This window comes from Sciurus vulgaris (genome assembly GCF_902686455.1).
Source record: "Sciurus vulgaris genome assembly, chromosome: 1".
NCBI classification, from domain to species: domain Eukaryota; kingdom Metazoa; phylum Chordata; class Mammalia; order Rodentia; family Sciuridae; genus Sciurus; species Sciurus vulgaris.
Window position 1 is genome coordinate 81,704,863 of NC_136461.1, and position 15,954 is coordinate 81,720,816.

Here is a 15,954-nt window from a genome sequence, read left to right on the forward strand (position 1 = left end):
CCAAACATCTTTCCCTAAGTGCCCAACTCCTTTACTTTCACAGGCCTTTCAACCTTAACTGAACAAGAAGCTTGCGTCTGGCCTCCCCGTATGAGCTGAGTCTGCTCCCAGAGGTCCAGGGAGTATCGGCGCCAGAGGATTTATTCCCCATGCCTCATGTTTCTTTTGCTTTCTACAGTTCTTTGTCTTGTTTTTCCAGCTTGGTTTCTATCTGCCATTCTTTTCACCTCCTCCAAAGACCAAACAAAACTCATTTAGTCATTGGATTTGTTGTGGAACCATGCCAGTGGAGTGTATGGGGAAGGCAAGTTGTCCTGTCCCTGAGGTCTCTGTCCTGGGTGCTGGGGCAGGGGTCCATGCTGGGGGTGCATTTTATAGCCTTGGCCCATGCCTGCCTCCATGGGGCCATCCTGGGCTCTGTACAGCAGGTGGCTTCAGCATTGTTTCAAGCTTATTATCACCTCCTGCCCTGCAATCACAAGGTTTGTTTCTCACAAGAGCAGTAAGCACTGCCCAATAGATTCCATTCCCTCTTTCCAGCTCTTTGGCTGGTAAGTACAGAAACACTGTGCTTTTGAGTAGAGTCTGACAAGTATATACATGCAGCTTTGGTCTTTGTTCCATTCCTGTCTGCTTCTCCAGCTGTTCTTTTTCATCAAAAGGAAGAAAGTTGTGAACACAGGCTGAAGATAGGACTGGGCCATTAGGACTTGAGCCTGATCCTGGCTCTGGCATGGAGTTCCCCACTTCCCCTAGGCTAGCTCCTGAAACATTCACTTTTTTATTGGCTCTAAGGAGTAGCTCAGACTGTTTCTTGAGACCATGTTCAATGTTGTTGAAAATCTTAAATCTTTAAAATACCTTCTCTATTGTACAGCTGCATCCTTTGACAAATTCCAAATTCATTTCTGTGCCTCTCTGGTTTTACATGGTCCAGGGTTCAGATATCCCAGTTAAACTCTACCCAAACACTTTCAAGTACCTGGACAACTTTTCATGGAAAAATGGGACTATCAGGCACAGACATTCATTAATTGTAGCTGTTAAAAAATTCACAAGCAAATCCAAGTAGAATGTGGTTTTGAAAGCCAAGGCCCATTGCCAAAGAAAGACTGTATATGTATGTGTGTTCCTGCTGTGGGTCATGTGCTGTGTTATGCAACCTCTGATCCTTGATCCCTGGATGTTAGCCAGTGAATAGCTAGTTAGATTTTGGGTCTAAAATGCCCTGAGAACTGTTTGTAACCTTGGTGGGAACTAGATGATTCTATGGAGTTCCAATTTTGCTTTGTAAATAGTCACTTGCCCTGATCCATCTGACACAGCCCAGCTGTTTTTCAGGTCTGGTAATCTTGCTTTCTGTGTCTCCTAGAGAAAGTGTTCTGAATGGGTCAGTGAGGGGCCCATCCCAAGCTTGCAACACCTATGTATCTACAAGGTATTTCCAATGCAAGGGTTCCAGGCTTGCTCTTTGGAAGAAATTTAACATCCTAGGCAGCTTAATAAAAAGAAAAACCATAGGTAATTAAATTTAACAAAGCTGAATTGAGCAGAAAAATGGTTCATGAATCAGGTAGCACTGAGGACCAAAAGCAGTTCAGATAGCTCCACTCCTCAATGCCAGCAGGGGATATTTACTGCCAGAAAACAGAAGGGACACACAGAAGTAGCCTAATTGGTTACAGTTAGCATTTGCCTAATTTGGACATGTTTTGTCAGTTTGCAACCTCTGATTGGTGATAGGGCTTGGATGTTATGATTAGTGGAGACTCAGCTACCTGTTTCAAGAATATGCTCTCAAATTAAGTTACAGTAACTTGTATGTGAAGTTAGATTCCAGCTTGCTACATGTGAAGGCAGCTTTAGTTCATTTAATAATTCTCCACTCTTGTTCCGACTTTCAATCTTGAGAGATTGATAAAAACCTTGGGCACTGACACCACTTTTTGTCACCATGATAATGGGCTTATTTGTTCTCAGTGTGGAGTACACAATTCACAATGCCAAATTAGCTGAGTGATTCTTTGTGTTTTTGTTATTCTAACTATAAGGAGATCATTCGATGAATTAAGGAAGGCTGTATGCAAATATTTTAAAATTTCCAGGGTTTGCGACACATGAGGGAGACTATCATGATGACTCTCAGGGGACAACACCAAGACACTGCACATTCCCCAACTGTTAAGGAAGTATATTTCTTAACAGGAGTCTCCATGAATCAAACTAGTCAAATCAAACAGTTCAAAGTTCAGGCAATAAAGACAGTTTAATGGTCCTATTGGTAATAGTCTTTGGAGCATGATGGCAATTAAGGACTATGGTTCACTGGAAAGTTGCCTGATTTAAAGAGCAATCCAGTTTTTGGTAGTTATCCTGGTAACACAAGTTGTATTACCCTGGAGACTGAGTAAAATAAACAAAGATTTGGAAACTTTGGAATAGCCAGGCTTATCCGCCATTCAGGATGCCTGCAAACTAATGTTGGCTACTCCCATAAACACATCTTGTGTTGCTTTCTCCTGAGAAACTTCCTTAATGTATTTAGTGGTAGTGTTTAGAGAAGTGGCAGTGTCAGACACCTTTTAAATTAAGTTTTCTGGATCAATAAAATCAGGGGAAAAATAAGTACAGTACTCAGTTTTATTTAGTTCCTAACATGAGCATAGGACAGATCTAGAATTGGAATATGTTGCATTTAGAATTTTTGTTGAACATGAATGTTTCCAACCACCTTTCAGAGAGTGAATTCTACCTTTCTGAACTCCTAGGAGATAGGATAGGTTACAAAATCCAAGATTTCCCCTTAAAAATTAGCTTCAAATTACACACAACCACCATCCCACTACCACCAAGAGTGAGCCCCCAGCAACCCCGTTGGAAACTTTTCTCAGTGAGGGAAACCACCTCATCTTCATCTGTTTCAAGGTTGGTACTACTTTTGGTTATTGACAACTTTGGCTTCTGAGTTTGGAAGGGTCGTGTATCACATATGACATTTTCAGCCAATGACAGATCACACACATGGTGGTGGTCCCATTAGATTATACTGGAGCTGAGAAAATCACATCTCCTAGTGATGACACAGTCATCACAACTTCATGGCACAATGTATTACTCATGTGTTTGTGGTGATGTTGGCATAAACAATCCTGATGCACTGCCCATCATATAAAACTTCAGCACAAACAGTTATGTACAGAACATAATATCTAATGATGATAATAAATGACTATAGCACTCATTTATATACTTAGTATACAACTTTTTATTGTTATTTTACCTTTTGTGGTGTGGGGATCAGACTCAGGGCTTCATACATGCGAGGCCAGACTCTACCACTGGGGTGCCTCCCCAACCCCTTCACTGTGGTTTTAGAGCATACTCTTTATACTTTGAAACAGACTGTGCTGTACATTCTGTCACACCAGCAGCAGCCTCATATATCTCACATTTACTGAGTCTCGTGATTGCATCATTCTCTCTTACGCTTGATGTAATCTTGTGTGGTTTAATTCATAAGGACCCCTAAGCATATAAAATCCTCTGCTAATGTTACCAGTAAAAGGCCGAATTGAGTGAGTGTCCTGGAACTAAAATTAAAAGTGAATAAGGACTATGTAGGTGGGAAATCAGTCATGGTTATTGTGTGTCAGTCAGTTATGTCCTGTTCCATCAAAGTTATCATCTTGAAGAACAAAAACAAAGTGACAAATGCTTCATTGCCGAAATTGATGTTACAGTTTGTCTGGAATGTCCTCCAAAAGTTCATGTGTTGAAGGTTTGGCCCCCAGTGAAGCAGAACTCAGGTGGGAACTTGGGGGAAATGATTGGATCCTGACCTCAATAATGGACTAATCCATTGATAGATTCATAGCTTAATGGGCTATTAGGAGGTGGAAATTTAAGGAGGTGGGGCCTAGTGGAAGGAAGTAGGCCACTGACAGCCAGCTTCTTCCTTTTCTCTCTCTGCTTCCTGCTGCCATGAGGTGAGCTACTTTTCTCTGCCCCACCCTTCTGTCATGATGTTTAGCTATACCACAGGCCTAGAAACAATGGAACCAGTTGACCATGGATTAAAATGGCGAGCCAAAATAAGTATTTCCTCCTTCAAGTTGTTTTTCTCAGGTATTTTGTCACAGTGACAGAAAGCTGATGAACACAGAGACTGACAAAATTCAAGAAGGGCCTATATCACTTATGGAGAAACTTCTCAGAACTGGATTAAAGACCAAACACAGAAACATATCTTTTCAGCACCATGATGATCATAGCCAGAGCAAAATGTTTGTTTGCAATGTTGATAGAAAAGACTGGATCTAACTATGCTATTGAATTTACTGTCATCTCTGGATGGCTTAAATGACTTTTAAAAATCATTATTCATTACATAATGTGAAAGTGAATGATGAATCTTGAAGCTGATGTGGAGAGGTGCTGAAGAAGTTTTGGAAACTCTGGATAAGCTGATTATAGAGAAAATTACTTGTCAGAGTAAATCTTCAAGGTCTAGTGGGAAATTTACTTTTAGTAGTCCCTTTATAACATTCTGTAGGAGAATATAACTACATTTGGTGCAAAGAAACCTAAATAAATGATATTCAGTGACATCATATAGACAATTACTCATACCTACATAGGTAGTCTCCAGGTCTTGAATACATGATACCCAGAAGCACAATATACCTTTTGCAGGCATCACTTTACCTTTGGAGCAATTGGCATATTAATTGGAAAGATCAGAGTACTCATTCCAGTAAATATAGAAAAGCAGATAGCAATGATGCCTGGAATACCAAGGATATGAATGATGAATGGGTGATAGAAGAAATCAGGGGAGAAAGTTAAAAGTTCTTAGAATCAAATGGGAATAGTGACACAGCATACCAGAACCTCTGGGACACTATGAAAGTGGTTCCAAGAGGAAAGTTTGTAGTTATGAGTGCCTCCATAAGAAAATCAGAAAGATTCCAAATGAATATTATTAGAATTATTTCCTGATTTGGGGCATTAGTCCATAAACCCAACAATTACTCCAGTTTCTTGCTAAAGCATAAACCTTTGCTAAAGTCAACCATGGATTATGGCCCTATGGATTCTCCAGTAAGGAGAGGGAAACAGGAAAGAAAAAGGAGGAGAAGAAAGAGGAGGAGGAGGAGGAGGAGGAGAAAAGGAAAGAAAAAAGAAAAGGGAAAGAAAGGCAAGGCAAGGAAAGCCTAATTCATGATGGCAAGGAAGTCTTGATGTGTGACCTTGGGAAAGCTGTCCATGTCTAGGATGTCATCTGCTTCTGGAGATAACTTCCCTGATCAGCTTTACCTTAAGGTTTCCAACAGGTGTATACTTTCAGGAGTCTGGACGGGGCCTTTTGAGGTGTGAAATGTGGACCCAAGTTCGAGGCCCTGAAGTTGTACTGCAGCCTGAATGATGAGAAGACTATATATCTCTTCCACTGGGGGTCAGGGGCAGTTTTTAATCCCATGTTGTTTCCTTAAGTGCCAATCTCTAGGTTTTAGATCATGAAAGGTTTGGTTGTCCTAAGTTGATGGATCATGGAAAGCTTCCTTTACCTGATGAAAGTACATTTTGACATAATGAATTAAAGCCTAAAGTGTTGAACCTTATCAGAGTTTGGGCAAGTAGGAGATACATAAGGACTATAATTAGGGGGATAGGCCTTCCATCTAGTAACTATTTTATAAGGGGTCAATCTTTTTTTTCCAGTGACAGTGGATCCGATTACCCTTAAAGCTAATGATAATACCTTTATCCAAGGCAATCTAATTGGCTCAGTTAACTTTATCAATTTCAGTTTTTTAAAATGCCATTTGTCCTGTCTACCTTTTCAGAAGACTGAGGGTGATAGGGACAATGGCAATGCCACATATATATAGTTAGTATTTATATAGTATTTAACACAGGAGTACTTAACCACTGAGCTACATCCCCATCCCTTTTTATTTATTTATTTATTTTTTTGACACAACTTATTTAATCACTTTTTAGTTCATCCAGTTAGATGTGTTCCTCTGTTGCTGGAGATTTCCTCCAGGGATGTCCTGTAAAGGAAACACATTTTCTAATAACTTTTTAGCTACTACTTTTTCAGCTTTCCTTAGTGGGAAAACTTCTATTCAAGTAGAATACATGCAGACTATTACTGATACCTCAATGAGGGAAGCAATTAAATGAAGTCCATCTATATATAGTCAAATGGTCCATGAGGCGGTGGACATGCACCACTTGAAATGATTGTCTTCACAGGATTATGGGTTCAATGAGCCAAACATTGGTTAAAAACCCTGTTAGCAATTTAAAGAATCACGACACCAAAATTTTATCAGAATTTGTATCATTTTGCTTGTTTCATATATTGTGGAGTGCAGAGCTTTAACAATGGAAGTTTCAAGGATTCAGAAATGACCAGGCAGTCTCTCTTAACACCAAATTTATATCCTTTTGGATGTCAATTTTGTTTTTCTAAATAAGATGCAAATTTATTAAACAGATAATCAGTTGACTTGGATCAGTCTTAGGGAGTTTATTTAAATTTGCATATCCTTCTAGTGTCCACACTAGCTGATTTTTGCATAAAACTTTACCAGATCTTTTCATGATATTCAGGTTCAGATTTACAGGCATGCACTTCAGTTTTAATAATGGTGATTTGCAATGGTAACAGGATAGCAGAAGGGAGTTCATCTACTTGGAATCTGTCTTTGATGGGGTTCCTGCTAGAAGAAACTCTTTGTTTTCATAACAAGCCAAAAATCGTGGATTACTTAAAAATTGTAGCTACTATCTGTATAAATATTTACATACTTGTCCTTAGCTATACGAGGAGCTCAAGTGAGAGCAAAAGCATGGGGCAGTTTGAGCTGACTTTAACTGGGGAAATTTCCTTTTCTAGTAACTCATTTGGGATGTAACACTGCCCTGCCTGGTATTTTCCTACTGAGTTTTTGGAATAATACCTGTCAAAAAATAGTATGAATGCAGGACTATCCAGTGAAATATCTTGTAAATCAACACAGTTGCTACTATTCTGATACTACACTCACACAAAGATGGCCTTCATCCTCATGAGGCAGAGGTTGTAAAAAGATGGAGATCAGTTGCAATGGTGATTAGAGGGAGACAGGAGGAGAGCTCCATGAGTTGCTAGTTGCTGAAAAACGCTTGGTTCGGATTTAATAGACTTTCCAAAAAATGCAAGCACTTGTAAATAAAGTTCATTTCCTAAAACTAGCTCAGATGAGACCTCTATTTGACTGCTGCTGCTGCTTTTAAATAATTAGGACATTCCTTAGCTACTGGATCTAATAGTAAGTTATAATATGTGATAGACCTATTGATTTTCCCCATGCTGTTGGGTAAGAACTCCTACTGCCTGTCATGTGCATGAACAAATAAGGTAAAAGGTTTAGCATAATTTGGAAGTTCTAAAACTGGGGTCTGTTGTAAGGCCAATTTTCCTTGGTTAAAAGCATACCCATGACTGTCTTTCTAAAGTGAAGGTTCTGGTATTGTAATTCTAGTGACCTCATATACTGGTGAGGCCATTAAGGAAAAATTCAGGACCCAGGATCTGTACTATCTTGCAAGTCCAAAAAGGTTTCCTAATTGCCTTTTGGTTGTAGGCCAGGGAAAACTTCTGACAGTTTTATTCTCTCTGGTGAAAGGAAAATCTTTTCAGCAGTCAGATCATGTCCTAAAGAGTAGACTTTTCCCCTTGAAAATCGAAGTTTTCCCTTGAAACCTTTTTATCTTTATGTGCAAGTTGCTGTAGGAGGTAAATGTAAATGGAATCCGTTTCAGACCACCCCTTAGCGGGAGAGTGTAGTAACAGATCATCTACCTACTGAATGTGGGGAGGATTCAGAAGGGCTGCGGGGCTGCCAGTCCTTACGCAATGCCCGAGACCAATAAGGAAGGGCTTCAGCAAACCCTGTAGCATTACAGTTAGTCACTGTTGATTTTTTCAATACAGGCAAACAAATACTGACTTCCTTTTTCAACTAAAATATTAAAGAAAGCTGAATAAAGGTCTATGAACTGTGAGCCATTTTGAATCAGCAGGCACACTGGACAATAAAGTATTTGGATTTAGAATCATAGGAAACCTCAGTATCATAATTTTATTAATAAACAGAATTTCAACTTATCCCTTTGGCTTTTCAACTTGTAGGATTGGAGTGCTGTGAGGACTGGTACATGGATTTATAAGTCCTTGTTTAGTTAAGTCCTTTACAATCAGTTAGAGCCCTTGGATTGCATTAGGCTTTAGTGGGTATCAGGACAATTCAGGCAAAGTTTTGAATGATCTATTTGGACTCCAAATAAATGGAGGCTCTCCCTTTTACCTTTCTTATATCAGTCAAAGAAGAGGCCTGTAAACATTCAGGTATATTTGAAAGGTCAGGGATATTGTGGGCTTGACTTTCCATATTATTAATTTCTGCCAGTAGAGAGTATAACATTTCTGGTTCAGGGAGTGAAGACACTCTGATCATTTCTCTGAAGAGAATTTTATATGCCCTTTTAGTTTGTAAGTCTTGCCCTAGCAAGTTTACTGGAGCAGTATCACAAGGTGCGTTTTTCTAAAAAATGATCTCCATGCCAGGTTTAGATATAGGAAACTCTTGAACTATACTTTGAAACCTCCACCATAGAAATGACCTTTTAACCACAAGGAATTTGTTGGCTTATTAAAATGGGGCTCATGGTAGCTAGTGTGGCACAGTACCCACCAGAGTTGTGCAGAATTCTCCATTTACTTTAACTTTAGTTTCTCCATGTTTATTTAAAGGTATTATGGTAAAAACTTTCCTGGAGAAACACTCAGTGCTCCATGAATGCTGATCATCTCATGGGCTCCCTCTCGTGGAGAAATAGTCTAGTCCAAAAGGAGGAACTCACTGGTGCACTGACATTAATGTGGGCCCTATTTCTTCCATTGTCCTGGTTTTTTGCAATGAGGATGAACACTTTAAGATAAAGAGTTTCTTGTTCTAGGGTCTCTTGGTTGTGGTTTAAAGACAAGAAGCTCCCTTTGGGAGCTGTAAAGGACCCTATATCTGTTACAATAGGAGAGACATAGGCTTGTCCATCTTTTGTTTTTCCCCCGTGTTCTAGAGTCCTGTCAGGATGCTTGGCTCAGGTTGCAAATTCAATCTTATATGTGATTTCTGACCCAGGACCTTCACACATTCTAGGTCAGTTTGCTTTTTTTTTTTTTTTTTGGGGTGCTGGGGATCGAACCAAGGGCCTTGTGCTTGCAAGGCAAGCACTCTACCGACTGAGCTATCTCCCCAGCCCCTCAGTTTGCTTTTTAACTAGGTTTCTAAATTCAGGATGAAGTCCCAGTGTAAGGATACATGATTAAATATATAAAGTACTAAAGTAGTCCCTGGTCACATAGTAAGTGTATTAGCCACCAATATACCGATTAAGAAAACTTTCTCATTCCAACATGATGAAAACAGTATCTAATGTTTTCTTCTAAAACTTTTCAAGTTTGACTTTACAAAAGTGACATTTACTCTTTCTTTTCTTCTTTTGTCCCCTTTCTTTCCTGAACAAATTCATTCCTAAGACTGTTAGGTGGGGTAGACAGGGTGGGGCTGAGGGGGAGCCTCGGTGGTCTTGAGCAGTCTGTAGGAGCCCAGGTGGGTGAGGAGAAAATCCACATAGGAAGGTGCCTGGGGTAGAAAGTTCCATCCCAGTCAGGGTGAGGAGTATGGTGGTGTGGCCTGGAATGAGGAGTTAGCCCAGACAGGAAGAGGAAACAGAATGGAGTGTCAACGGATGTGGGAGAGGACCAGCCAGCCCACTTAGGAGCTGGAACATCACCCAGGCAAGAAGTGATAAAGGGCAGTGATAAAAAGCAAGGTGAGAGGGACGGTTGGGAATGAACCGTAGTGTTAGCAGCTGTGTCTCAGCAAATGGCAGAATGCAGGGAGTGAAGGAGGAGGAAGAGGACTCCGAGGTCTTGAGCCTCTAGGACTCTGCTGTTTCCTCTCTCCCGTCCCTTCTCTCACTCCTTTGCTTCTCTGGTAGCTATAAAGTTCAGTTATATGCCTATAACTGAACAGGAAAATAGTTAGATTAGAATCTCAGAGAGTGAGGACAATTAAAATAATGGAGTGTAAAGTTACCTTAGCATTCTGTAGTTCTCAAAGCCTATCATCTCTGTGGTAGCAAATAGCACTGGATACTCTAAAAAAGGGTACTCCTCTTCAATGTGGGGACTACAAATAAATGGGCTTTCCCAATGCTGCCCTGATTTTCTTCCAAGAACCCAAACTAAGAAATGAATCAGTCTTCAGATCTCACTATTTGGTTCCTACAGAGCTTCCTAACGGAGAGAACCAGCATGGATATTCAGAGCCAGGTCCCAGACACCCTGTTGGTTTAGGGAGGAATCGGTGCTGTAAAGTATCTTGCACAAAGCAAGGACAAATCCTAGGCTCTGTCACACCTTCCTGTAGGTTGGTTGCTACCAGTTGTTATTGGTAGGGATTATCTTATACTCTGGGGTGTCAGTCGAGATTGGAGATCAAAAATTAGAAATTCTAACTTGAAAATTGTTCCCATTCTCTGACCTTAGACTTACTTTATCCAAGCTAAACTAGAGTTATTTCAAGTGGCACTGGGAGTTTCTAAAAGGCACCTGAAACTATTTTTTAGGTCCTTCTAACAAGTCCCTCCATTTACTCACTGGAGGGGTAGGCACCGGATGACCTAAAGGCCATATCCAGCCTCCCCTGTTCCTTTAGGTATTGTCTGTGACTGCTTCCAGGCTACAGGAGCCAAGTTGAGTAGTTGTCAGTAGAGACCATAAAACCTGAAAAGTTGAAAATATTCATTAAATATGCTCCCTTCTGAAAGGCCTGCTGGCCTGGGCACAGCATGTTAATTAACACCATGGCTGGCATGGTGACACCTGCCTGCAATCCCAGCTACTCAGGAGGCAGGAGGATCACAAGTTTGAGGTAAGCCTGGGTAATTTAGTGAGACCTTATCTTGAAATAAAATGTAAAAAGGGGCTGGGACTGTAACTTAGAGGTAGAGTGCCTCTGGGTTCCGTACAGGAAAAAAAGAAAAGAAGAAAGAAAGAAAATTAACATCATGAAGACAGAGTCTAGGTCTTGTCACTGCTTCATTCCCAGTATATGGAGTGCTGGATGCTTTTGCTCCCCTTCTGCTCTTTCCTCTCCTCCCTCCCTTCTTTCTTACTCCTTTGCTTCTCTGGTAGCTATAAAGGATCCACTCAGCGATCAGTATCATTGAAGTATCACCAAGCTCTGCTGGAAACCAAGAACAGCTCTGGGACTGAAGGGCGTGCCTGAAATGTTGTCCTTCCAGGTGCTGTCTGTGCAGAGCTCTGTGGATGAAGTGTCCCCTAAAACTCACCATGGCACAAGATTATGGGGTTTAGCTACAATAGACTGTGCTCCTTTGTAAAAAAAAAATCAAGAGGAATACTCTGGTCTGGGCAAAGCTTGCTTCAAGGAAGACCCACATTTGAGCCTTGATATATGTCAACACCTGTTCAGAAAGCTGAGCATGTGGCATGGTGAGCTGTGGGGATGACCCCAAGGAGAACACATTTTTTGGGGGTCCTCATACCACATTGTTTCAACTTATAGTAGAAACAATTCAACTTATAGTAGAAACATTGTAAAGTTCAATGTTTTACTTGAACTTTACAATGACCTAGTTTCAAATGTCCACTTCTTGGTTTCCTTGGAGTTTCACACTGGACGATGGCGGTGCACAGCTGGCTGCCCCATGGCTCCCTCTCTTTCCCTCCCCTCCCCTGTTTTCACATGGGGCTGCATGTGCTAAGTGCAGAGACTAGTCTGCATGACTGAGGATCACCCTTGTTTCAGAAAGGCCTTGGAAGCAGGCTTTAGACCATTTGGACAGGGAATTTCAAAGTTCTGCGGTCAGAGGTCATGTCTCCTGGTACCTGTGAACTCTGCCTGTGAGAGAGAAGCAGCTGGAAGAAGACAGATTGGGACCCACAGGGAAGGCTGAATGACCACTCAATGAATTTAATTGTTCTCTGACTTCGTTCCATTATCAATTAAATCAATGCAAGCAAAACAATTATACAAATCTTAGTTTTTGAATGCTGAGGTATTTTTTAGTTCTGTAAGCCTATGGTTTCATAAATATGAATCTTCTAGTACCTATACTTTCCCAAATCTGATGATCACTTTGGACAAAATGTAAATATCTTTTTACCCTGTAAATATTAGGAGTAATGAACTATTAATCTCCAGGACAACTGCTGAGGTCCTGAACCACCATACTGAGGAAACTTGAGCCTCAAATGCCTGAGCTCAGGGAGCTGAGTCCTGGTACCTGAAACAGCTGTCCTTTAGGGCTGACACCCCCGCTTACTGGGGGAAATGTTCTCCCTTTCTCTACCACCCCACAGACCTTCTGGGGCAGAACTGCCTTCGCATGGGACCACAGTGCAAGTCCCCAGGCTGTCACAGACTCTTTACTCTCAAGCACAGAGTTTTGCTGCCTCATATTTTCCTTCCTGTCTCTTAGGAAAGCTGCAGTGACAGGCACACATGAAGCTCTCTGTGAACTCTTTACTCATACTGTAAGAGGCTTCTACTTTGACTCCAGCTATTGCAAAACTTGAGATCCCCAAAGAAGAACTAGAAACTTCAAAAATCTGAGAGCAAGTCATATGCCTGGAACATCTTTTATGTGCTCTTGTTTTCTGAATGAATTCTCTCCATTTCTTCCCCTCCTTTTTATAAATTTTTATTAACCCAGATGGGGGAATCTTTCAATAGGTTAACACATTCTCAGGGAGATTTAGGCCAAGCTGCCAACCTGAATACTCCTCAAACGCAAGCACACTGGGCATGGGCACTATGAAGTCCATCTGCAGATCCTGGAGGGGAGACTGCATTGGTAAAGAAGTCAGTTTGCTTTCCTCACAGTCTTTCGGATGGTTTGGCTTAAAACTATCATTTTCTGACTCTTGGTGAGCATGAGCCATTTCCCTGCTGGCACCACTGCAGAGGACATGCTTGTCAGCACCGTTGGGGTGGCGTGGTGCTGCATGAAAGAGGCCTTGACGTCTAAGTTTACAAAGACCTGTCAGGTGTCATCCAACCAATGAACCACTCCTACCTGTCCATGCTCTTTGTTTCCTGTCCTAATTATTCCTGTGAGGTGGGCACTCACATGAGCTGGGCAAACAGATGAGAAATGTGGGTTCAGATCATCCCTGCTGACAATGGATAGTGTTTACATGCATCACCAGCTGGATGTCTTCTTCAAACCCTATGAAGACTTGACATGCAACATTGAGACTAGTTCATTCACCTCCACCTGTGTTGCAGAAAGTGCTCCCGTGGCAATAGCTCTCATGGAGGCTATGGCAATGACATGGAGCTGCAAACGCCCACAGAAAGTGTCTGAAGCTATTCCAGATGGTGCATACCAGGGAGGCCAGTGAATAGGGTGATTTGTGATTAGACAGCACTTTATTTCTTCTTGAACATAAAACTCACCCCCCATCCACACACACCTACCTAAATACACAAAAGCAAATTCACTTGAAATGAGAGTGATATTGAAGCTAAAGCTATGGTAGGCTGGACTGGGATTCTACTCCCATGGTCTGTATGAAAAGGTCATTCTGTTTGGTGGGGTCAGTTTCACCATCAGGTCTTGCAGGTGAGCTATGCCTGGTTTCCTTCTGAAAGAGCCTCCTCCCGAGTTCACTGTGCTCCTCATGTGTTTGTTTTCTGCTGTAGTGAATTGGTTTCTTTTGGATGACCACACAGGCAAAGGCTCCTGTAGTCCAGCTGCCCAAAGTTCCTTTCCAGCTATAGGGAATGAGCGGTGCTGAAGGAGATCAGGCCTGTGGAAAGAGGTTAGATAGACTCTCATCACCTAATTTTTCTGAAGAGCTGGAGAGGCTGCTTTTAGACATTACAAAGTCTTTGAAGAAAGCCAGTTGAGGGTACTGAGGCAATGGGCCATGTTTGTTCCCTCCTCTGTGAGGTGATCACTTAGGGTTCCCAGCTCCTAAGATTCAGGGTGTCCATGTTCCTTACGGACATGCACTCCTTGTGTGCATTCATGTTGCTATCTTAGAGGGAAGCCACATCCTTGGTGTTACCTCCAAAGGATGCTTTGGTGTCTATTGATTTGTTATTTTAGCCCAAGGAAGTAACAATCTCACTGTCTTAAAGGCCAAGAAATCACAAGTCAGGTCAGCCTCGAGTTCAGAATTCCTTTGTCCACTTCCTACAGAGGTGGCTCCTGGGAAAAATGAACATTTAACTTGGGGGGATGGAGCACAGGGTGATATTTGAGCTGGGGTTCAGGATAGCAGGCTCCAGATCAAACTCAGTAACCAAATCCATGCCCCTAGAGAAGAGGACACCAAGTGACCTTTCTAACTGGAGAGACACCATCTACATTCATAAAGTACAGGTGGAATTCCTAAACCAATCCCTGCTACAGGTATGGGAATGTGGGAAGGAGGGGCTGGAAGCAGGCCTTTCCAGTCCATTCAAAAGTGGTTTATCCAGTCATCTGGCTTTAAATCACCCATTCTCCTAAGGGCGATGACTATTGTTAGTGTATTCAGGTTCAGAATATGTTTTGAGGTGGTGCAATGAGGTGTCAGGTACTTCTAAACACATATGAAACTAATTGATAAGATTCAAAGTGAAGTGGGGACATTGCACCAGTGTGTGAAAATAAGGCTCAGAAACTGATCTGAGTTGTTCCTGACTTTAGAAAGCACAGTGACCACATACTTACAAACCCATTTAGGATGTTTTCAAGTTGCCTGATCATCTGTTGCCTACTCATCTATCAAAACAACCCTCACCTGTTTTTATAAAATAGACGGTTGAGATCACATGAAACCTAATCCCAAAAGATGTTTTCCAAGACTGAGTCCTTTGAAGAACTTAAAATGGTCTTGATAAGCAGGTCTCTAGACCTTGTGTGGTCCTTGCTCGCAGCCTGGGACTGTGAGCCCATCAGCCTGCTGAACTTCCTGAAGCTCAGTTCTTTCGTTTGTTCAGAAGCAAGCTGTGAATGTTTTCTAGAGCTCTTTGAGAGAAATTACCCTTTTCTGTAAGATATTTTAAGGAAAATTATTTTAAAGTGGTGTAAAGTGAACCATAATGTAATTAACTATCAGTTTCATGACACCTTTATTTACATACAAAGGAGTTTGTCAACCTTCATAAATATAGTGCGTCATAAAGTCAGGATTTGAATTTAAAATTTTTATTATAAAATAATAATAAACAATTTAAAAAATATGTCACAGTAGGTTTTCTAATATTCATGAGTCAAAATATGACAAATACAATTAAAAATTATGTTTAACAAGGGAGGAAATTTTAGAATTAAATGCTGTAGATTATAGACCATTAGTGCCCCTGGCCTGGCCCAGAGGATCTGGTATTAGCCCTTTAAGATAGCCAATAGAGACTGGGGGAGGGGCAGGGTGGGCCAAGAAGTTCTAGGAAACAATGTGCTACCCAACTATGTATTTATGTTATACAAAGGATTCAAAGCAAGTGCTTTCAAAGAATAATTTTCTACTAGTGTCAACAGCAACTACAAGATTTATAAGTGAGAAATGGTGACTGGAAATTCAGCAAAACTAACATTCCCTGACCAGGAGTCTTTGCTTGGCATTTCTGGGCTTTCTGGGAACTGGGGACAAAGTCCACCTTGCCAAGTGGCCATGAGGGTTCTACTGGTCAAAAGGAAAGGGAAACATTCATCACAAGTCCTGCTTTGGAAAGGAGTGTCTCAGTCATTAGCTAGATTTTGTTTTTCCTGCAATCAAGAAATTGGTTGGGAGAAATGAGAAATCTATGAAAAATTAGGTTTTGCATACTATTGCTTTTTGGAAAAATGCTTTGATTTGATTTGGTTTACTCTTCA

At 41.2% G+C, this 15,954-nt stretch overlaps 1 protein-coding gene across 1 annotated transcript in view; it reads right to left on the minus strand.

The window, feature by feature from the left end:
* Positions 1 to 13,023: 13,023 nt before the first annotated feature.
* Positions 13,024 to 15,954, minus strand: part of ABCA4 (ATP binding cassette subfamily A member 4) — a 139,280-nt gene continuing 136,349 nt past the window's right edge. Inside the window, 1 exon segment of the mRNA XM_079152574.1 lies at positions 13,024 to 13,897. Within this exon segment, the coding sequence (XP_079008700.1) occupies positions 13,892 to 13,897 (6 nt within the window). The 3' untranslated portion in view covers positions 13,024 to 13,891.